A 25,134-nucleotide genomic window follows, 5' to 3' on the forward strand; every position below is an offset into this window, starting at 1 on the left:
TTAAAAAAGAATTCCTCTGGATTATATATACAGATATATAAGTGTATAAATAAATATAGATCTATAACTATCAAATTATATGTATTTTTTAACAAAGTTAGCAGATTTTGTTGAATGAACTAATAAGCAAACAAAGAAATTTTGTTTGAGGAATTGGGGCTCTTTTGCTGGAGTCTATGATGGAAAAAGACCCAAGTTGTCCAGCTCGATCTCTCTATGAATGCAAGAATCTTTTCTAAAATCCATGTAAACTCATCATTCCAGCCTGTGCTTGAGTGAGCATTTTCAGGGGTTGGGGTGAAGGCGGCAGTTGACTTCTCCAGATAAACATTTCCATTACTGGAGAGCTCGTCAGAAAGATCTTCCTACACCTAGCTGACACCTGCTGCTCTGTAATTTCCTTGTTCTAGATCTAATTCTAGGATCAACACGAAGTAATTTTATTTTTCCTCCTTCCCTTGTTCAGACACTGACCCTTTCAATATCTGCGCACAGCTACCACTGCTTCCCTTGGTCTGTTCTCTAAGCTAAACATGTCATTTCTCTTAACTATATTTCATGCAACATAGTTTCCAGAGGCCTCAGTATTTCACTCAGCTCCTTCTGAATACTCTCAGATTTATTATCAGTTTCTTAAGGTAGTTTATTATCAGTTTCTTAAGGTAGAACATCCATAAGTGAACACACACACTTAATGCATCTTAACTAAATTACTAGACAGTAGTGCTGTTCCATTAATGCAACTTAACATTTTTCCAACAACCATATCACAATCTTAGCTTCCATGTGGAAGTACCACCTAAGCTGTCTTTTAAAGACAAGGAGAAATTCAGCATTCAAAGCAAAGGGAAAAACATCTGAAAAGTCATAGAAACATAAGAGGAACATCAAGTTCTACAAATTGCAAACATTTATAATGTTTCATTTGCCTGTTTCCTTGAATTGGCTGACAATGCTAAGTTCAGAGTGAATTTGAGTTTCACCACAATTTGAGTCAAATGTGATTACTGGTGGGGCGCCTTGTGGCTCATTCAGTCAAGTGTCTCGACTTCTGATTTCAGCTCAGGTCTGAGGGTCGTGAGACCAAGCCCCAAGTCAGGCTCCATTCTGGGCAGGGAGTCTTCCTGAGGTTCTCTCCTTCTCTCTCTGCCTCTGTCCCAACCTGCTCATGCGTGCTATCTCTCTCTCTCTAAACAAACAAAACCCGCAAATATAATTACTGGTGAGGATCCTCTGATTACTGACAAGTGCAGCGTACAGTTGAGTTTTTACCCTGATCCTCCGAACCACAAGTTGACTTCTAGTTTATGAAACTACATACACTAAAATAAGAAAGATATTGTGAGGTTTAATGAAATTTAATTAGAATTTATGGAGATTATCAAGGTACTCTACCTATTTATTAGATATTCTTTCCTGAATCTGTTGGGCTGTGCCAGCTTCTGGATCCTTTTGGAGGGTCGGCTCAACAAGGCAGAAGAAGGGATCTCCCAAATTCCAGACTCTCTACCGCAACTGTAGTAATATTGAGCCCTGGAAGTTACAGAAGAGAAAAGAACTGAGTGAAACAAGTATGAATTCCAGTAACAGTAATTTCTAATGCTGACCACCAACTCTAAGCCTAGGAGGAGGTATGACATTTTACCCCTTTATTGCTGAGCCATTTTCCACATGGAGAGAAATCAGGAATGGTTGCAGCCCTCAAGCTCCAGCTGGCTTCTAATATCCTATTCCAAAGCGGATTAATTTTTTGTAATAAACTGTGTTCTTTTAAATGACCAAAAAGGGGGCCTGGGTGGCTCAGTCAGTTAAGTGTCTCCTTTGGCTGTAGTCATGATCCCAGGCTCCTCCGATCAAGTCCTACACTGGGCTACTGCTTAGGGGGAGTCTGCCTCTCTTTCTGGAGCGCCTGGTGGCTCAGTGGGTTGGGCCTCTGCCTTTGGCTCAGGTCATGATCTCAGGGTCCTGGGATCGAGCCCCGTATCAGGCTTTCTGCTCAGCGGGGAGCCTGCTTCCTCCTCTCTCTCTGCCTGCCTCTCTGCCTGCTTGTGATCTCTCTCTGTCGAATAAATTTTTTTTAAAAATCTAAAAAAATTTTTTATGCATTAATTTTTTATTCTTAAAGATTTTTAAAATTTATTTATGACAGAGAGAGAGAGAGCAAGAGGGGGAACACAAGCACCGGGGAGCTGGAGAGGGAAAAGCGGGCTCCCAGCTGAGCAGGGAGCCTGATATGGGGCTCGATCTCAGAACGCTGGGATCATGACCTGAGCAGAAGGCAGACACTTAGCAACTGAGCCACCCAGGCGCCCCTACATAAATAAAATCTAAAAACAAACAAACAAAAAACCCTCAAAATCTTGGTAAGCCAAAACATTATAAGATATAAGACAAGTTAGCAATAGCTAAATATTAGTCTTGCTCTGGAAAAGGTTTACTGTAGCGTCAGATTAGGAAATATATAGAATCTTTAATCCTCAATAATTTTTTACTACAGATTGGATTATTAACGGCTTTCAGATAAAAGGGCTGGGTTCCGTGTTCCTTTTCCCTAGGGACTCCTGATAAAGTAAGCCGATAACACACAAACACTAACCTGTTACGTACATATTGGTGGGAGACTTCTTTGGGATGGGCAAGCTCCTCGAGTCTCTTGGTCAGCTGAGTTTTCAAAGCGGTCTGGGCGATAGGGCATATAGGATCTTGATTCCCCCAAAACAGTTTTCTGTTTAAAAGCAGAAAAATCAAATGGTAAGGAATTCACTACTAATGAACATCTTATGATGTTCTCATCTTATGATGGCTTCCACACTGATTTTACTTCACTTCCAGAACTATCTCTATTACAGAATTTAACAATTCCCAGTCATTAGAAACAGGTCAACTACTTATACAGTTAAAATAAAAATAAAAGAATATTGTTTTACCTACTGTCCTAAAACATGGTGACCAAAAATGAACCTATTTTCTGAAAGAGTTCTGTTTCTTCCATTATATAATTAACACTGTAATTTATAATCAGGTGAACAAAAAAGAGGCATTCCATCTACCTAACACTGAGCTCCCGTGTGGGTGAAGCCCTATAGCAGGGGGTCAGAAAATCAAACAGGATCAGGGTAACATTAGTAGCTCCCATTTGTGAAATACTGTGGGCCAGGCAGTGGGCTACATACTGACATCAGATCTTAGGCATGTTTCCCCAGGAGAGAGTGGAGAGAAAAGGAGAATCAGTGAGGGATTCACCTGAAAAGGCTTCATGGAAGAAAGTGAAAGGCACAGATTTTCAGAAATGAGGCATATTCCATGTTGGGGTAACTGAGAAATGGGAATCATCAAGTACAGGTCAAGGCATGTTTGGACAGAGGCATGTTGGGAAATAATTAAGTAACATTGTTACAATGGGTAGGGAAGGCAGAAGGTGTCAGAAGAAGGTACCTTGGTAACCTAACTTTGCATATAACTGAAATTGCCACTTAATTGAGCTTAACTATTTAAAAGGCCCTGCTTTTTCTAACTTTATCTATATTTTTGTATACAATGTTTATTTCTCTACTTTGCAAGCATCAGCCAGTCACCATTAGAAATATTAATGAATGGGGGTGCCTGGGTGGCTCAGTGGGTTAAGGCCTCTACTTTTGGCTCCGGTCATGGTCCCAGGGTCCTGGGATCAAGCCCCGCATCGGGCTCTCTGCTCAGCAGGGAGCCTGCTTCCTCCTCTCTCTCTGCCTGCCTCTCTGCCTGCTTGTGATCTCTGTCAAATAAATAAATAAAATCTTTAAAAAATTTTTTTAAATTTTAAAAAAGAAATATTAATGAATTAATTAATATTCCCATCCCCTACATTCTGCTTATTCCATTTCCTATATATGGCTTAAATCTGTCCATTTCTCCTTATCCCTGTTGCTACTTTCCTTGGCCACATCTCATCACCCCCATTATTGCCAGAGTGATCTTTCTAAACCCCAATCCAATCAAGTCACCCTCTTGTTAAAGAGTCTTTAACAAGGACTCCCAACACCTTACCATGGCTTACAAGGTCCTCCACAATTTTGACAAAGAGCACCTGCTGCTCCAGCCTGTAAGTTCACCCGAAGGGAAGGAGCATGACTTAATCTTTTGGAGATTTCCCCCAGGACAGTTTAGGGCTGTACATGACAGGTGTCCTGTCACAGTCTGATAAATGAAAGAATGGTGAAAACTGGGGACTCACCTGCTGGTGATGTAAAACAAAGGAGAGAAGAGACAATGACCACAGGGAGAAGAGGAGGCTACAGCAGAGGTCAGGGCCTCAGGTGACAAGGGTCAGTGTGGGAGTGACTTTGGGGAAGATAGTAACTCTGTTTCCAAAAGAGAAGACTGGTGGAAAGAGGTAAGAGCACCATGGAATGGGAGAGGAAGATTTCAAAAGAAGACACATCAAATACATCAGAAAGCATCAAATATAACTTAGACATCAAGAATGGAAATGGGGGGGAAAAAAAAGACAGTGGGACTTGGCCAGAAATAGAAAAAGTGAAAAGCTTCTTAAGGGTAAATACCAAACCTCTGGTGGAGAAAGGCTAAGGCAGTCAGGGATTAGGAAGCAGAGGTGACATATATACAGTTGACCCTTGAATAATGAGGGTTTAGGGACACTCACCCCATGCAGTTGGAAATCTGCATAGAACTTCTGACTGCCCCTGAACTTAACTACTAATAACCTAATGTTGATCAGAAGCCTTACTCATAAACAGTCAATGAACACATATTTTGCTGTATTCTTACAATAAAATAACCTAGAGCAAAAAAAATGTTATTAAGAAAATCATAAGGGAAAAAATAATGAATAGTTTTTCTGAAAATAAATAAATTGGAAAAAAAAAGAAAATCATAAGGAAGAGAAAATACTTTTAAGTACTGTACTGTATTTAAAAAAAAAATCTGGTATAAGTGGACCCATGCAGTTCAAACCTGTGTTGTTCAATGCTCAACCCTGTATATTGGTTTTATATTCATTGTTTCAAATTCAAAGCAAAAGGTACTTTAGACACAGCAATTATGTCAGTATAAAATATATGGTCCTGATGATGACTTTTAGGGACTGAACCTTTATAAGATCATTATCTGCTTGAAAATTTTGGCCATAGAGCACCTAGGTGGCTCAGTCGGTTAAGTGTCTCATGATCATAGGATAGAGCCCTGTGCTGGGCTCCACAGTCAGTGAGAAGTCTACTTGGGATTCTCTCTCTCCCTCTCTCTCTACCCCTCCCTCTCATGCTCTCTTTCTCTCTAAAATAAATTAACAAATCTTAAAAAAAAAAAAAAGTATCACTAAGTACTGATGTTTCCAAAATAGTATCTCCAAGAATTCTCAAGTATTCTCCTGAAGTGTTTAATTTGTATTTCCAAATGCTTACTAATGTCTCAAAAGCATCCCATATGACAAAATGTACCTTCCTCCCAAATCTGTCCCCCTCTCATATTTCCTTTTGCAGTTATAATAACATTTTCCACTTTATTTCTAAAAACAGAAACCTACAAATCATATTTGACTCCCCCTCTCCCTCCAGTCTCTTCATGTGTCACTAAGTCCTATCCATCTCCATCTTGCCTCTAACTTTTCCTATAACCCATAAAGCCACTCTCTTAACACAAAACTTCATTATTTCTCTCCTGCATTACTGTAATAGCCCCAAATCAATCTTCTTGATTCTAATTCTTCATGCTATCAAAGGGACCACGCCTTTCTAAAACAGCCATTGTGATATAATATAGGTAAATGGGCTTTGTGTGCAATGAACATAGATTGAAATCCCAGTTTTTGTACCTGCACTCTAGGTTACTTAACTTTTTTGCGCTCAGTTACCTAATAAAATCAAATTTTTTAATGGTTTCAAATAGGAGTAATTTGGAGAGGACTGTTCTAAGATTACTGACAGTTCTAGCAATATTCATTAACACATCTCTTATCAATGTATATGTGTATGTAGCCATCCACGAAAAAGAGACAATTTAAAGGATATTATTATATTCTTTGGCCGAAATTAACAAGACAGTAAACAAGATGTGTTGGAGAGGATATGGAGAAAGGGGAACCCTCTTACTGTATTGGTGGGAATGCAAGTTGGTGCAGCCCCTTTGGAAAACAGTGTGCAGGTTCCTTAAGAAATTAAAAATAGAGCTTCCCTAGGACCCTGCAATTGCACTACTGGGTATTTACCCCAAAGATACAGATGTAGTGAAAAGAAAGGCCATATGTACCCCAATGTTTATAGCAGCAATGGTCATGGTCGCCAAACTGTGGAAAGAACCAAGATGCCCTTCAATGGACGAATGGGTAAAGAAGATGTGGTCCATATACACTATGGAGTATTATGCCTCCATCAGAAAGGATGAATACCCAGCTTTTGTGTCAACATGGATGGGACTGGAAGGGATTATGCTAAGTGAAATAAGTCAAGCAGAGAGAGTCAATTATCATATGGCTTCGCTTATTTGTGGAGCATAAGGAATAACACAGAGGACATGGGGAGATGGAGGAAATGAGTTGGGGAAATTAGAGGGGGAGACGAACCATGAGCGACCGTGGACTCTGAGAAACACTGAGGGTTTTGGGGGGTGGCGATTGCCTGAGCCTGGTGGTGAGTATTATGGAGGGCATGTATTGCATGGAGCACTGGGTGTGGTGCATAAACAATGAATTCTAGAACACTGAAAAGAAATTTTAAAAATAAAAATTTGATTAAAAGAATATTATGTTCTTAATTTTAAAAACAAGCACTTTGAAAATTAAACTTTCAAGTTATAGTAAAGTTTCAGGACGTAACATTAATATTCAAATTCTATTGACTTCATATACACCAGCAATGAACAATGGGAATTTGAAACTAAAAGCAGAAGACTACTTACATTAGCACCAAAAAAATATAAATACATACCTGTAAATCTAAGAGCATAAGTATAAGATCTCTATAAAGAAAACTACAAAACTCTGGTGAGAGAAATCAAAGTAGAACTAAATAAATGGAGAGAGAGTCCATGTTCATGGATACAAAGAGCCAATATTGTCAAAATGTGAGTTCTTTCCAACTTGACCTACAGATCCAGTGCAATCCCAATCATTGTGGGATGGTGAATATCCACAAGTCACATCGTGGGTATTCTTTCACAAACTGGTTTTAAAATTTGTGTGGAGAGGCAAAGGATCCAGAATAGACAATGCGATATTGAAAAAGAAGAACAAAATCAGAGGACTGCCAGTACCTGACTTTAAAACTTACTCTAACCCTACAGTAATTAGACAGCGGTATTGGTGAAAGAATAGACAAAGAGATCAATGGAAAAATAGAGATCTAGAATCTAGAAACATCTTTCACAAAAATTAACTTGAAATGTATCATAGCTCTTAGTGTACAACCCCAAACTATAAAACTTCTAGAAGGTAATGTAAGAGAAAATTTAGGTGACTTAACTTTAGCAACTCATTTTTAAATATGACCAAAGCATGATCCATGAAAGAGAAAAATGGATAAGTTGAACTTCATTCAAATTAAAAACTTCTGCTCTGCAAAAGACACTGCTAAGAGAATGAAAAGATGAGCCACAGACTAGGAGAAAATACTTCAAAGACACATATCTGACATCTGACAATCTTACAATACCAATACCACAGATGGGGTAGTTTATAAACAGAAATCTATTTCTCACAATTCTGGGAGTTGGGAAGTCCAAGATCAAAGCGTCAGCAGATTTGGTGCCTGGTGAGGACCTGTTCTCTGGTTCACAGTCAGGCATCATATTGCTGTATTCCCACATTGCTGAAGGAGCAAGGGAGTTCTCTGAGGTCTCTTTCATAAGGACATTAATCCCATTCATGGGTGCTCCATCCTTATGATTTAAATCACCTCCCAAAGGCCTTACCTTCTAATGCTATCATGTTGGGGATTAGGTTTTCAATTTATGAATTTTAGGGGAACATAAACATTCAGTCTATAGAATCTGATAAAAGATTGGTATTCAAAATAGACATAGAACACTTATATTTCAACATTAAGAAAAACACCCAATTAAAAAGTGGAAAAGAGCTGAACACATATGAAATATGCTCAGCATCAGGTCATCAAAGAATTACAAATTAAAATAATGAGAGAGATACAACTATACACCTTTAGACTGGCCAAAATACAAAACACCAAAGGCTGGTGGGGATGCGGAACAACAGGAAGTATTTTATTCATTGATGGTGGGATTGGTAGACACTTCAGAAGATGTCTACAATTTCCTACAAAGCTAAAACATTCTTACCATATGATCCAGAAATTGCATTCCTAGATGTTTACCGAAATGAGTTGAAAACTTTTATATACATGAAAACCTGCACATCAATGTTGATAGCATCTTTATTCATAATTGCCAAAAACTGGAAGCAAACAATATATCCTTCAGTAGATGAATGGATAACCAAACTGTGGTACAACGAGATAATGGAATATTCATCAGTGCTAAAAAGAAATGAGCTACCAAGCAATAAAAAGACACAGAGGAGCCTTAAATATATATTTAAGTTAAGTGAAAGAAGCCAATATGAAAAGGTTATATACTGTATCATTTTAACTATATGACAGCATCGAATAACTGTCAAAACTGTAGATAGAGTAAAAAGAGCAGTGGTTGCCAGGGTTTTGGAGAAGGGAGCACAGAGGGAAAGAGGCGAATAGGTAGAGCACAGGTGATTTTTAGGGCAAGGAAAGTATTTTACATAATACTGTAATGGTGAATACATGGCATGCATTTGTCAAAATCCATAGAACCGTACAACACAAAAAGTGAACCCTAATGTAAACTGCAGACTTTAGTGAGTAATGTGTCAATATTTCTTCACCAACTGTAATAAATGTACCACACTAACACAAGATGTTTATAATGGGAAAAACGAGAGGAATGGTAGTAATACAGAAACTCTCTCTGTACTTCTGGCCAGTTTTTCTCTACACCTAAAACTGCTTTAAAAATAAAGTGTATTATTTTTAAAAAACAATGGGAGATCAGGGGGAAAAAAAGGAAAAAATTAAAGCTTTCCTCAAGAGACAAGAAAAGGGGGGATCCTGTGATCAAGGCTCAGAGGTCACCAGGTCCTACTGGCCGGAGAGCCAGAGAAGAGGTTTGCTCTTGGCAGAGGCTTAGAGACGGTATGTTAGAAGCAGCAAAGTTGAATCCAAAGGATGGACGCGAGAATTTCAAAGTGGTTTTCAAACCCGTCTGCTTATTAGAATCATCTGGGGGCTTTTAACACTCCCAAAGCCAAGGCTGGACTCCAGACCAAGTAAATCAGGTTTCTGGGCAATGGGGCCCAGGTATCAGTGTTTCAATAGGTCCCCAGGTGATTCCACATGCAGACTAATTTGAGAACACCGACTTAGGGGTAGCCTTCCATGTGTTGACTTAACTGAGGGGACAATATTGGTTCAGTGGGTCCAGTTGACGACAGAGGGGATAAACCTGGGATGCAAGGTTAGTGGGCAAGTAAAAACAATACTTACCTATTTAATGTAGGGAACACAGTCCTCCCAAACAAGTCTATGGGATGTTGTCTTACCTATCTGGGGTTCCCCATTGTTTTTTGGGCCTAGAAAGATCTTGGATTCTCTTCCTAGAAAATAAACTAACAAATACCAACTGATTAATTCAGAGAGAATGCTTTAAATATGATTATATCAGATAACTCCTACTCAAACAAATCCCATCTTGGGGTGGGGGGAGGAAACCCAGAGCCCTATTTGATGTGATCTGAAGAGTACTGAAAGTTCAAAGTATTCAAAAATATTGTGGACCCCAAATTCTCACTCCTGAAGTCATGATAATATAGAACATAGTGAAACAGAGACAATGAACATGCAATAAAACTAAGAGTTTATTGTCTCCAGAAGACCTCAGATAAAATGCACATTTCATGGGAAAAATTCTCAGTTCCCAAACTAAGTTAATTTGTAAATGGCCTGATGGCACTGGATTCTGAGGAGATTTCATAGATAAGTTTCAGAGTATTTGGCTTTGGGAAAGCTATGAAATAGGCAAAATATGCTTTGAGTACCACTCAACCCCCTTTTCTTCCCTACTCTGCTCCTTAGAACCTTCCTTGTTTGTTCCGGGGCGGGGGGAAGAAATATATATATATATATATATATATATATATATACCTATATGTGTTCCTCCACATTCCCAAGCCTCTGTTCAGTTGCTTATTTTCTTTATTAACACATAATATATTATTTGCTTCAGGGGTACAGCTCTGTGAATCATCAGTCTTACACAACTCACAGCACTCACCATAGCAAGTACCTTCCCCAACGTCCACAACAGTTGTTTAATTTTTTATTTTTATTATTTGTCTGTTTGTTTTAGAGAAGGGGGAGGAGCAGATGGAGAGGGAGAGAGAGAATCTAAGCAGACTCCATGCCCAATGTGGAGCCCTCCATGGGACTTGGGCTCACGACCCTGGGATCATGACCTGAGCTGAAATCAAGAGTCAGAAGCTTTTTTTTTTTTTTTTTCCATTTTTAAAAGAGTCAGAAGCTTAACCAGCTGAGCCACCTAGGCGGCCCTCCCTTGTTTAGAGCCATGTGCATAGTTACATCCAACTTCAGCAGAAGTGTGGAGTATCAATTCCAGGGCAAGCTAAGAGCTTAGGAGCTAGTGTGCCTCCCCCATCTCCCTCTTCCCCTGTTGCAGTGACTCTGGAAGCCATATATTCCAGATGGCATAGCTAATAGAAGAGCCCAGCCATCTGACACTGGACTGCGACATGAGGGAGAAATAAACTTTTACTGCATTAAGTCATTACTGCATTAAGAGCCTAGCATCTTGTTACCGCAGCATTGCTTGCTATTGTGCTTTGTAGAATTGCTGAATTCCCTGTTTGTATTCATGATCTAATAATTTTCTTTCCCTCTTCTTTTTGGCTTCATTACTCTCCATGATTTTATCTCCTATATCACCTACTGATATAGGAGATACCAATTTTTCCCGTCCAGGTTAGGATTACATCCAGTCGGTTCTGCATCTTAGTGAAAGCATTTTTTTATTTCGGCCTGACAAGTTTTTAGGTCTTTTATCTCTGTAGACAGGGTCCGGTGTCTTCTATGCTTCTTGCAAACCCAGCTAGTATGCTTATGCTGCTATCCTAAATTCTTGGGTAGGTATATTGCTTCTATCTGTTTTGAGCAAATCTCTGGGGGAGAATTCCTCTGCCTTGTCATTTTGCCAAAATTTCTGTCTTTTGCGTGTTGTGGAAGATGGCATCTGCCCATTGTCTCATCTGCAGGTAAGGGGAACTCATGGCTGTTCAGGAGGCCCTCACAGAAGAGTGAATAATCTCCCCTCCTGTGTCCCACGTTTCCATCAGGTCCCTGTCCTCAACCTGTCTGGTCCCGGGCTGCTGGCATGCCCAGTGCCACAGTTCTGTGTTTTATCTCTGGCCTCTGGCAGGGATTCAAAACCCCCAATCTTAAAGGACCCAGAAAGTGCGGACCTGCTCCCCTCCCCCAGAGAATAACCGTGCCATACAGGCACCATTCAGTCCCAGAAAAGCTGTTGCAGCCAGAAAATCAGCACAGGTGCGTGAAGCATATGGTGAATGAAACGCAGTGAAGAGTTGTGACCAGGTATCTGCCCTCTGTGCACACCTCTGTGCACGCCTGTTCCGGATGTGGAACAGCCACTCAGTGGCGCCCAGCAGATATTTTGTCCCTGCAGAGGCAATATGCCCTCTTCCAAATGTACTCTGGGAAGGAGAACATTCTCTCCCAGTGTAACTCAGAGGATCCCCGCACCATGATGCCTTGTGCAAACCCTACAAGCTGCTCTCTCTTCCCCTCTCCGTCTTCTCTCCAAGAAAAGGGCTCCCTTCCCTCCGCAGCCCTGTGGCTTTTCTCTCCTCCAGTTCATGGCTCCGAACCAAGCATCTGCCACATTCTCTCTCTCTAATTGTGCGGACTGTTTTCTTAATCCTTAGCTCCATTTCCTAGATGTTCAAAATGATATGTTGATCTGGCTGTGTTCAAGGGATGAGGCAAGCTCAGGGTGCCCCTCCTACTCCATCCTCTTACCTCTCCTCCCAAGATTTCATTCTTTTGATGGCTGAGCAATATTCCATTATTCCACATCTTCTTTATCTACTCATCAGTCAATGGACATTTGGGTTCTCTCCATGACTTGGCTATTGTTAATAATGCTGCAGTATACAACATCAGGCGGCGTGTATCTCTCTGAATCAGCATTTTTGCATCCTTTGGGTAAATACCGAGTAGGGCAATTGCTGGACCATAGGGTAGCTCTATCTTCAACTTTTTGAGGAACTTCCAAACTGTTCTCCAGAGTGGCTGCACAAGTTTGTATTCCCATCAACAGTGTAGAAGGGTTTCCCTTTTCCCTGCATCCTTGCCAACATCTGTTGTTTTCTGTGTTGTTGATTTTAACCATTCTGACAGGTGTGAAGTGATATCTCATTGTAGTTTTTTTTTTTAAAGATTTATTTATTTGACAGAGACAGACAGTCAGAGAGGGAACACAAGCAGGGGATGGGGTTAGTGGGAGAGAGCAAAGCAGGCTCCCCATTGAGCAAGAAGCCCAATGCGGGGCTTGATCCCAAGACTCTGGGATCATGACCTGAGTGGAAGGCAGCTGTTTAACGACTGAGCCACCCAGGAGTCCCTCTCATTGTAGTTTTGATTTATATTTCCCCAATGATGAGTGATGTTAAGCATCCTTTCACGTACCTGTGAGCCATCTGGATGTTTTCATTGGAAAAATATCGGTTTATGTTTTCCGTCCATTTTTTAACTAGGTTATTTGCTTTCAGAGTGTTGAATTTGATAAGTTCTTTATAAATTTTGGATACGAACCCTTCATCAGATATGTCATTTGCAAGTATATCCTCCCATTCCAAAGGTTGCCTTTTAGTTTTGTTGATTGTTTCCTTTGCTGCACAGAAGCTTTTTCTCTTGATGAAGTCGCAATAGTTCATTTTGCTTTTGTTTTCCTTGACTCAGAATACATATTTATTTAGTAAGAAATTGCTAAAGCCAGTGTCAAAGAGATTACTGCTTGTGTTTTCCTCTAGGATTTTGATGGTTTTCTGTCCCACAGTTAGGCCTTTAATCCATTTTGAATTTATTTTTGTGTATGGTGTTAAGGAAGTGGTCCAGTTTCATTCTTCTGCATGTGGCTGTCCAATTTTCCCAAAACTATTTAGTGAAGAGACTTTTTTCCACTGGACATTCTTTCCTGTTTTGTTGAAGCTTAGTTGACCATATAATTGTGGTTCTCTATTCTGTTCTCTATTCTGTTCCATTGATCTATGCGTCTGCTTTTGTGCCAGCACCATACTGTCTTGATCATTACAGCTTTGCAATAGAGCTTGAAGTCTGGAATTGTGATGCCTCCACCTTGGTTTTTCTTTATCAAGACTGCGTTGGCGATCTGGAGGCTTTTGTGGTTCCACACAAATTTTAGGATTGTTTGCTCTAGCTCTGTGAAAAATGCTGGTAGTATTTTGATAGGGATTGCATTAAATGTATAGATTGCTTTGGGTAGTATAAACATTTTAACAATATTTGTTCTTCCAATCCTTGAGTATGAAATTTTTTTTTTCTTTTCTTTGAGTCATCTTCAATTTCTTTCATAAGTGTTTCATAGTTTTCGGAGGACAGATCTTTCACCTGTTTGGTTACGTTTATTCCTAGGTATCTTATGGTTTTCAATGCAGTTGTAAATGGGATTGATTCCCTGGTTTCTCTTTCTGTTGCTTCATTATTGGTATATAGAAATGCAACAGATTTCTGTACATTGATTTTATATCCTATGACTTTGCTGAATTCATGTGTTAATTCTAGCAATTTTTTGGTGGAGTCTTTTGGGTTTTCTCCATAGAGTATCATATCATCTGCAAATAGTGAAAGTTTTATTTCTTCCTTGCTGATTTGGATGCCTTCTCTTTTTGTTGTCTGCTCGTTGAGGCTAGGACTTCCAGTACCATGTTAAATAGCAGTGGTGAGAACGGACATCCATCCCTGTCTTGCTCCTGACTACAGAGGAAAAGCTCTGTTTTTCCCCATTGAGGAGATATTAGCTGTGGGCTTTCTGTATATGGCCTTTATGATGTTGAGGTATGTTCCCTCTATCCCTACTCTATTGAGGGTTTTTTATCAAGAATGGGTGCTGCATTTCGTCAAATGCTTTTTCTGCATTTACTGAGAGGATCATATGCTTCTTATCCCTTCTTTTACTAATATGGTGTATCACATTGATTGATTTGTGAATACTGAACCCCATATAGTTTTATACATTCCTGCAGCCCAGGTATAAACCCACTTGATCGTGGTGAATGATTCTTTTACTGTACTGTTAGATTTCATTTGCTACTGAAAGTAACAAGTAAAGTAAGTCATCACATTTTTGTTGAGAATTTTTACATCTACGTTCTTCAGGGATATTGGCCCTAGTTCTTTTTCAGTGGGGTCTTTGTCTTAAAATAAGCACTGGCCATGGTGTCAGGTAGGATTCAGGCCTGACACAGTGTGGGCAGATCCTTATGTGAAAGACATGGTCTCCCTAACTAAATGGTGACTAATGCCTCAAGAAGCTCCTTTTAGGGGTGCCTGGGTGGCTCACCAGGTTAAAGCCTCTGCCTTTGGCTCAGGTCATGATTCCAGGGTCCTGGGATCAAGCCCCACATCAGGCTCTCTGCTTACCAGGGAGTCTGCTTCCTCCTCTCTCTCTGCCTGCCTCTCTGCCTACTTGTGATCTCTGTCAAATAAATAAATAAAATCTTTAAAAAAGAAGCTCCTTTTAGAAGAGTGGGAGGAGGCAAGGCAGATTAAATCTTTAAATCAGATTATCTATTTCCATGTTTCTCTGTCTAATTCATTTGTGCTGCTTCAGCCTTTAAGTTATAAAACAGGAGGCCAGTATGGTCAGTCTCATCTATAAATGAAAATAACTATGTCCATCTCAAAGGGTTGCTTGCCTAGCAACTTCTAACCATGAAGTATTCAATAAACTTTCCCTCCCATGACATCTAGAATGACATCTAGAATGACATCTTGTATATAGTCAACGCTCAGCAAATGCTAATTGATTTAAATTAAATTGGTACTTAGTGGCTTAAAATACAAACTTAGGGGCACCTGGGTGGCTCAGTCAGACGGTCAGTCAGTATCTGACTCTTGGTTTCAGCTCAGGTCATGATCTCATGGGTCAAGAGACAGAGCCCTGCATCAGGTTCCATGCTTTGGGAAATCTGCTTCAAGATTCTCTCCCTTTGCACCTCCCCACACACATGCACGCTTTCACAAAGGCACGCGTTCTCTCTAAAATAAATAAATCTTTAAAAAATAAAGAAAATATAAACTTAGTTTAAGTGCTTATAAGGGAAAATCATGGAACCGTCAGTAAACCTTTATTACTTGAATAGGTTTCCAGACAAAAGACAGGTTTAAAGTTAGTAAGAATGGTACCTCACCTCCATACTCTTTTTTCCCTAATGTCCAATACTCTGGACTCCTCTAATTTTCCCCCTTTGCTATTGAAGTTAACCTATTTGCTTTTTGTCCCTCAGAACTCTGCTGCTTAATTCATGAGTTCCCAGTCCAAAGTTCTCAAATCCTTAAGGGACCTAAGAGGATAATAATGGGGGTCCACAACCTTTAGAATAATTCAAAAGGTAAAGTGGCATCCTACACCACTCACAGTCAGGCTGTAGAGGCTACCCCAAATACCCAATTTGTTTCTGAACTATATCATCTCCATGTTACTTCATGCTGATGGGAGGGTCTGATTATATGTACATCTGCCCTTAATTTTTAAAAAAATAATAGATGTGGCTTGTTTTGTAAACCACGACAACAAAATCTTTCAAAACATGAGATTGTGGTTGTTAAGTAGAGAAAAACAAAATATTTTTTGGTGGTAAAACATTTGTGATCAGCTATGTAACTGATATAATGCAACCCCCAAGTCATTCCTGTTAATATCTAGAAACAAGGAAGATACTGTCAATTGGGGGGAAATAAAAATCTACATTCTTATTCAGCAGAAGAAGGGCTTCATCAAGTCAGCCGGGCATGGGCCAACTTTCCAGGGTGGAGGGCTAGATGGAGGAAAAAGAAAGCCAGAGTTGCAAACGAAACGTCTTATGTACCTTAATCTTAGAACACAAGTGAGCTTCTGGCTTCTGTCATCACTTCCAAGCCAAGGTTTCTCTCACTACCTTTTTTCACTAGCTAAATAGTTTTTTTTAATGTATTGTTTTATAGACCAATGACAGTTTCCTCATTTATTCCTATTGACCTGTTAACGGAGTTGTGACTTCAACTGGAAATAATCTCATTAACGTTTGCTAATTCTTAGAGGAGGTCTATCACCTACCCTCTTCTTTCACTTCTTGCGGATTAGGTCAGCACAAATCCACCCTGTCTCTTCATCCTAACACAGTTTCCCCCTTCTTTCATGCCGTCATTACCTCACAATGTGTAGTCAGGTTGTGGACGGAAACAAAAGAATGTGGTTGAAGGGTTTTCATTATTGAAAGTTAAGTTCTTTTTTTCTTTTTTTTTTAATGAGGATTACATTGCTGTCCCATGTCTTCATTGATTATTAGTCTCTTATAATTTGCCAATAGCTCAGAAAGTTTTTGAAATCCTTACCTTGAGTGCAGAACAATAATATACCTTTATGTAGTAGTAATTATAGAAATGATTGCAGGTCAAAACTTTTGGGGTAATACAAACAAGTCTCTCAGTCAAATGCTCTTTTACATTTAGCTATGTTGTTTATTTGGGTTTTTTGTTTTGTTTTGTTTTAAGATTCTATTTATTTATGTGACAGACAGAGATCACAAGTAGGCAGAGAGGCAGGCAGAGAGAGAGGAGGAAGCAGGCTCCCTGCTGAGCAGAGAGCCTGATGCAGGGCTCGATCCCAGGACCCTGAGATCATGACCTGAGCTGAAGGCATAGGCTTTAACCCACTGAGCCACCCAGGTGCCCCTACATTTAACTATGTTTTTTATATTCAGAAAATATTTTCTTCCATAAAAATCAGGCATAGCATATTCCGTTAACAAGATTCTTTTTTTTTTTAACAAGATTCTTTTTAGACGACAGGAATAAATAATAAAGATAGCATAGTTTTCTCATAGAATCAAGCCAAATTAACCACCCAAATAAAACACTTTCTTCACAGTCTTTTTTTAAGTATAATACTTATCAGGTATAAACTACTTCACTGTCTAGTTAGGAGAGTTTGCTCACCCAGAATACATTTATTTGCAGTAGTGTGGTATTTTAAGTGGGTACTTGGTAATACTTGGTAAATGTTAGTTCTACCAACTCTTCTAATTCAGCCACCAAACAACCTTGAGAAAGTGACATAATTTATCTGAATTTCATTTTCCCTCAGTAAAATCTAGCTGGTTATATCTGCCCTATGAACTGAGGATTCTTGTGAGAAAAATGAAAATTTTCTCAGGATTCTTGTGAGAAAAATAAAAATTTTTTAACTGCAAAGTATTACATAAAGATATGGTGGTACTATTTACTTCCTGAAAGCACTTAGGAGGAAAAACAAACTAGAAAGCATAGCAAATAAACCCAAAAAACTCTAGGGGTGCCTGGGTGGCTCAGTAAGCTGATCATCAGATTTTTGGTTTTGGCTCAGGTCATGAGATCAAGACTCGAATAGGGCACTGAGCTCAGCAGGGAGTCTGCTTCTCCCTCTACCATTACCCACCCTTGCCCAAGCTTCCACTCTCTCGCTCTCAAATAAATAAATCTTTAAAAGAAAGAGAGAGAGAGCTCTTCTTATCTCAAGGATTGGGGGGGGGGAGAAATCCAAAAACTCTAAATAATAATTGTAAATGTTAAATAATAACAACAAATATGAATGATTTAATCCATTTATTCAAAGAACAGATACAAATGAAATAATATAAATAATATAATAATTATAATTATTATATATTACAAATTATATAATTTATATATTATAAATTATATTTATAATTATTATTATAATTATAATTATTAATTATTATAATTAATAATGAAATAATAATTATTTACGTCTCATCTAGATGAGCCATTGATATTAATCTTTGGTATTTCTCTTTAATGATTCTACTCTGTTACTTCTTCTAACTCCATTCTTAGCCAAACAGAGAGTAAGCACCAGTTTTCAGGAGGCATCTGTTTTGTGTACTATACTTACACACTTTCTTTTTTCTATAGTGAGCACTTTCTCGAAATTTCATTAGCTACTGTACTTGAAATAGAGACAAGGGTAGATGGAGATACAATGACACGAAGCTTCACACAATCTGTGACATGAGATTGTCAATGCAGCATCCCAAGTCCCTTAAAGGTTCAGACCCAGCATGTGACATACACCTAGGATTTAGCAAACCAGTAAAATACTGACTGAATCTGAGGAGAGCTCTCCTGCATCTCAATCTTCTTTCCCCATCTCACTTCTTAATTAGTTTATCTCTCATTTCCTTTTTACACAGGAACTGTCATGAAAAAATGGCCTAATGACCAAGAAAAAGTACAGGAACCCCTAAGATAGGCTTTTCCTTCAGATGCCCCAGATGGAGTATGCCCCATCGGCTAGCTAGTTGGGGAGAATACTATTATCCCTACAGTCTTACCGTTTTCTTGCAATGCCACAGACACCAGGTTCTACAAAAAGAAAAGTAAAAGCAAACATTAGATTTGATAAGAACAAAGATATGATAAAGACAGCATCACAAATCAATAAAAAAGAGACTGTGAAAAGTACGTAGGGGAATGGCTAAGTTAAATATGTCACACCATGTACCAAAATAAATCACAGGGTAAATCAAGGAGTTAAATATTTTTTTAATTGAACTGGAGCTAAAATAAGAGAATATCTACTTAATCACTAGATTTTAATCTGAGTTAAAGGTGACAAGAGAATACAGGAATAATATAAATAAAAATATTTAAAACTTTTATGTGCCAAAAAGTAAAACCTGAAGAGGAAATGAAAATATCTGGCAGCAAATATGACAAAGGCTTAAACTGAGATTATAAAAGTATAGAGGAATAAGAAAAACACTGAGGTATGTGTCAAAACTTGAATGGACAAAGGACAGAAATTAAATTCATATATGAAGACATAAACACGCATATAAAGACATACAAATAAAAGTTCACTCTTGCTTGTAATTAAAACAATGTAAGTAAAGAATGAGATTTTTTTAAACTATAAAATTAGCAAAAAAAAAAAGTTTTGCAGAGGATAATGAAACTAGATGGGTAAGATGAGATGAGTACTCTTTTGTACTGCTGTGGAAACCTAAACTAGTATACTTTATGAAAAACGTTTTGGAAGTATAAGTCAGCAAGGCTGATATCCCTAATGTAATTCTACTTGTAGAAATGTACTCTAAAGGGGCACCTGGGGGGCTCAGTCAGTTAAGCGTCTGCCTTTGGCTCAGGTTATAATCCCAGGGTCCTGGGATCCAGCCCCACATCGGGTTTCCTGCTCAGCAGGGAACCTGCTTCTCTCCCTCCCTCTGCCTCTCCCCCAGCTTGTACCTCTCTCTTTCTCTCAAACAAATAAAATAAAATCTTTAAAAAAATTATTCCAAGCAAAGCAAAGAATCTATGCACAAAAATGTTCATTGTGGTATCAGTGGAAAATTGGATACACCCTAAGTGTCTAAAACAGAATAAAGGGTTAAGAAAATTAAAAATCATGGTTCAGGGGCACCTGGATGGCTCAGTTGGTTGAGTGTCTGACTTCAGCTCAGGTCATGATCTCAGGTCCCTAGATCCAGCCCTGCATTGGGCTTGCCACTCAGCAGGAAGTCTGCTTCTCCCTCTCCCTCTGCCCCTACCCTTGTTCATACTCTCTCTTTCTCTGTCAAATAAATAAATAAAAAAGTTTAAAAGAAATCATGTTCCCTGGTTGGCTCAGTTGGTCAGGTGTCTGACTCTTGATCTTGGCTGGTCTTGATTTCCAGGTCATGAGTTCAGGCCCCACACTGGGGCTCAGCATCGAGCCCACTTAAAAAAAAAAAATCATGTTTAGTTTTTTGCTAAATGTGGGAGAACATAGATCATATGGGCCAAGTTATGAAAGGCCTATTATAATAGGCCTCATAAGGACAGCTCGTTCCAGTTTTTTTGGGGGGGGAATTTTTAATCACATCTGAGAGTTCTGAAGTACCACTGCCTACCCTCTGAAGTATTTTAGGTAAAGGAAAGTGGGTGTGCTCCGGCATCAGACAGACATAGCTCAAACCCCAGTTCTGGTACTGAGCCGTACAAACTTTGGCAAACTGCTTAACTTCTCTGAGACCCAGTTTCCCTTTGTAGATAGGAAGGTAACGGGTATGTCTGTATAAAGATTAGTGACATATATGTGAAGTACCCTGCATATCGTAGATGAGTGGTGATCAGAATCCTTAGTGACAACTTCAGAGTGTCAATGTGGGAGCACTGCAGGAAACACAGCAACCCAGTAGTGACTGGGTTTCTACTATGCACAGCATGATGCCAGTGTTGAGAGAACAAAAGTGAGTAAGATAAGTTCACCTCTCGAGGAGTTTACAGCAGAGTGGTAGATAGGTTACAAACTTAAAAAAGATGTGAATTTTTGAATTGGGATGTTTTCTATTACTCTACTTTTTAAAAAAAGATTTATCTATTTATTTTAGAGAGGAGAGCACAGACAAGTGGGGGGAGGGCCAAGGGAGAGGGAGACAGACAGAGAGAAGCAGACTCCCCACTGAGCACGGAGCATGATGCAGAGCCCTGTCTAAAGACCCTAAGACCAGCACCTGGACTGGAATCAAGAGTCAGATGCCCAACTGACCGAGCCACCCAGGCGCCCCATCTATTACTCTACCTTTTAAGGCTCAGCTGACTCAGACTTAAGGAAAAGGGGAGAATGGTCTACAAATACTCCCCTAGTGCCCAGTCATACTGTCACCCATCACAGATGCAACACTTGTTCCGTGGATTTTTAGTGTTTCACCAAGCTTGGTTCCCAGCTTCTATACACAGGTCAGAGAGTCACTATAACACTGAATCAATCCTAAAAACACTTCTACAAATACTGATAATATGAATGACTAACATTTCTCCCATAGGCAGAGATTGCACCTTTTTTTTTTTAAATTTGACAGATCACAAGTAGGCAGAGAGGCAGGCAGAGAGAGACAGGAGGAGGAGGCAGGCTCCCTGCTGAGCAGAGAGCCCGATGCGGGACTCGATCCCAGGACCCTGAGATCATGACCTGAGCAGAGGTCATGAGGCTTTAACCACTGAGCCACCGAGGCGCCCCACTTTTTTATTTTTTTTAAACAGAGGAAGAGAGGAGCAGAGCTCAGAGAGGGAGAGAGAGAATCTCAAGAGGCTCACACCCAGTGCAGAGCCTGATGAAGGGCTCAATCTCATGACCCTGAGATCATGACCTGAGCCAAAATCAAGAGTCAGACACTGAACGGACTGTGCCACCCAGGCACCCCTTGCACTCTTTATTTTAGAAATACTTTTGATGTTATTTTACCAATTGGTGGGACAGAATAGTTCTCAGGTGGCTAACGTCCCAAGCAAAACATTATTACAACAGTTTCCAAATTTGTCTGCACATTAGAACCACTCTGGGATTTTTAAAAAATTGTGGAGCCCATGTCACACCCTAGGCCACAATCTTTGGAGATGGAACACAGGCACTGGTATTTTTCAAAGCAGACAATTTTGGGTTCTGCCACAATATTGTTTAATGGGTAAGACTACTGACTTTGGAATCAAACAGGCTGAAACCAAATCCTGCCTCTAACCAGGAGACAGAGGAAAAGCATTTCAGACTGAGGAGATGGCAAGTGTAAAGGTCCTGAGGTGGAATCAAGCAAAAGACACAGGAAGATAGCTGGTCAGGGTGGCTGGAGGGAAGGGAGCAAGCAAGGACAGCAGGATTTGTGGTTGGGCCAGATCCCAGTGAGCCTTGCAGGAGTCAGGCTTTTATTTAAATGCTAACAGAAGGAAGTCCCTAAAGGATTTTGAGCAAAATGATGAATACCAGCCTCCTCTAAGAGATAATCAAAATATTATGGCTGCAGTAGGCCCTTTAATGTCTGTATTTTATTCTGTATCACTCAAACTACGCCACTCACGTTGCCACCTACAGCTAAAAAATGCCATGATCCAAGCCATTTGATGGAAAAGGCTGCCATCTGCTGGGAGAGAACCTCATGAAACCCACTCTTCCCCCATGGCAATGATGAAGCACTGTCCGCTGTTGAGTTCCACTGCAAGCAGAGTAAAGCATTTTGTGATACAGAAGGATGAAATGTCTAAGTATAACTGTTCTCCACTTGGCCCTCTACTCTGCCTCCTAAAGAGCCCACGTTTGAGATGTTCAGCCTCGAGCCCTGGGTTGCACTGAATGGGGTACCACTGACCTGCAAAGAAAAGGCAGGAAGCCCCTCTCAGAAGAGATCTAGGGGGCAGGCACAGGAAGAGGGGAGAGAGAGGCAAGCAGGAACTTGAGAGAAATAGAAGAGGTATTTTTGGAGATAAGCTGTCATGAGGATTGGGACTTGGGAAAAGTGGTGTCTCAACATTTTTAGTAGGTTTCACTTTATGATCGATGGTAGTTACTTGCCTGTAAGATACTTCAGTAAGATCTACTTTAGTTAGTTTTCAAGGCTTTATGAAGTAAAATCTGTGCTTGCTCTATGTGCGCTATTGTTTTAGAGACTGGCCGTGAAGCAGTCCACTTCCACATTGGGTATGACAACGTAAACAGACAGTGGGATATTCTTCGATATGATGTAATAAGCCATGTCATCCATCACTACTGTTTATTCTCCTAGGCACCGCTCCCTGGCACTGTGCTCTCCCCACTGTCTTAGCTCAAGGTCATGGGCAAGAGATAGGAGACTGAGGTTGAGAAGGCAGAGGCAGAAAAAGGACACGTCCTGCCATCTGGTGAAACGACAACAGCAACAGAAACCAGGGACTTCTGTGCAAACTAGAGTTCAAAACTATTACATTCTCCAGCTAACTATGAAGCTGTGCCTCTTCTCACATGTACACTTTTGTGACCTTTTCTCTCATATTTCAAATCTATTTTTCATGTTCTTTTTTACCCGATTCATCTATGTGAAGACAGCACTGGCAACCTGGGTAGCTGCTAAGAAAGCTGGATGTATAAATCACGCCAAACAGCAGGATAAATTCTGAACAGATCAAAGATTTAAATGTTTTTAGGAAAAAAAGATTATAAAAGAAAACACATGGGAAATTTCTTCATAACCTAGAAGTAGAAGAAGGCCTTTCTAATTACAATTCCAAACAGAAGCCATAGAAGAAATGATTGACAAATTTTACCATAAAAACATTTTTGTAGCAGAATAAAATGAAATAAAAGCAAGTGAAAACAAGGAGACCAACAAACAAACAGAAAAAAAAAAAAAAACACAACAACAACCCAGGTCATACATATCCTAGACAAACAGCTAATCTCCTTGTAAGGAAGAAAAATACCTAGCAAGTCAAAAGGGAATTAGGCAAAGGACATGAAAAAATATGTATCAAAAAGGATGCTTAATGTTATCCACATAGTAAGATAAATGTTAATTAAAACTTAATTGACACACTAGCTTTTTATCAATTAAATTTTTTAAAAGTCAGAAGTTCAACCACACACTACAACGGTGAGTCTATAAGAGAACAGACACTTTCATGGCCACTTTCATTGGACATACAAAATGCATCGACTCCCATGGAAGGCCATTTTGTTAAATCAAGTTCCTGGTGTGGGGCATCTGGGTGGCTCAGATGGTTAACTGTCTGCATTCAGCTCGGGTCATGATCCCAGGGTCCTGGGATTGAGCCCCGCATTGGGCCTCCTGCTCAGCGGGGAGTCTGCCCCTCTGCCTCTGACTCTCTCCCCTGTTCATGCTCTCTCTCTCTCTCAAATGAATAAATAAAATCTTAAAAAAAAAAAAAAAGTTCCAGGTGTGTTTACCCTCCAGTAACCCACTTCTGGAAATTTATTCTAAAGGCACACCTGTATGACGTGTACTAAATGACATCATGTACACGTTTATCTATTACAACATTGCTTGTAATAACAGCAACATCCTGGAACAAATGAGGAGTTAAACTCGTAGTGGCACAACTGTGCCATAAAATATGAAGCACTGGATTTTTTTTAAAAAATGAGGAAACTCCCTATGTAGTTATTTGGGAAGTTATACTGTCAAGTGAAGAAGAGGATAGCCTGTGCTACTCTTTAATAAGAAAGGAGGAACACACACATAAGCTTGTACAGTATTTTCTTGTATTTATATAAAGATGCATAGAAATGAATGAAAGTGGCTACTTGTAAAAGGGGACAGAAGGACAGAGTAGGAAAGCAGAATTTCCTTGTAGTCCTTTTTTTTTTTTTTTAGATTTTATTTATTTATTTGACAGAAAGAGACACAGCAAGAGAGGGAACACAAGCAGGGGGAGTGGGTGAGGGAGAAGCAGGCTTCCCATCAAGCAGGGAGCCCGATGCAGGGCTTGATCCCAGAACCCTGGGATCATGATCTGAGCCAAAGGCAGCTGCTTCAGGGACTGAATCACCGAGGCACCCCTCCTTGTAGTCTTTTAAGATTGTTTTGGTTTTTTCATCATGTAAATGTCTTACAAATTTCAAAAAAGTTTTAAATTAAAAGTTTACTCAATATGATTTCCCTCCATACTCCCACACTTGCCTGAGATTCTTTCTTTTAAATCACTTCCCTAATCCCTTATAAATCCAAATTAAAGGGAACCTGGGTGGCTCAGTCAGCTAAGTACATCTGACTCTTGATCAAAGCTCAGGTCTTCATCTAAGAGTTGTGAGTTCAAACCCCACACTGGGCTCCAGACTGGGCATGGAGCCTAAATAAATAAATAAATAAATAAAACCCAATGAAGTACCCTTAGTTCTGTATACTTTGAGAGTAAATATTTAATCTCTATTTCAGCCTATTTTAGTTAAGTACCTTAAATGAATACTTTGGTCCTATTTTTTTCCGAGTCTTTCTTCTCCATTAAAAGTAGAGGTTAGTATTGCCATTCAACTCAGGAAATTAAATGA

The 25,134-nt window shown here is 39.6% G+C and overlaps 1 protein-coding gene across 1 annotated transcript in view; it reads right to left on the reverse strand.

Annotated features, from left to right (window-relative positions):
• The window catches only part of THEGL (theg spermatid protein like), a 48,031-nt gene that overhangs the window by 14,932 nt on the left and 7,965 nt on the right, over window positions 1-25,134 (reverse strand). The window contains exons 2-5 of the mRNA XM_044224114.1: window positions 18,677-18,707; window positions 9,575-9,640; window positions 2,597-2,725; window positions 1,396-1,533 (exon numbers count right to left, since the gene is read on the reverse strand). Coding sequence (XP_044080049.1) covers window positions 1,396-1,533; window positions 2,597-2,725; window positions 9,575-9,640; window positions 18,677-18,707 — 364 coding nt within the window. The remainder of the gene's footprint in view (window positions 1-1,395; window positions 1,534-2,596; window positions 2,726-9,574; window positions 9,641-18,676; window positions 18,708-25,134) is intronic.

The sequence above is a fragment of the Neovison vison genome, chromosome 11 (genome assembly GCF_020171115.1).
Source record: "Neovison vison isolate M4711 chromosome 11, ASM_NN_V1, whole genome shotgun sequence".
NCBI lineage: Eukaryota > Metazoa > Chordata > Mammalia > Carnivora > Mustelidae > Neogale > Neogale vison.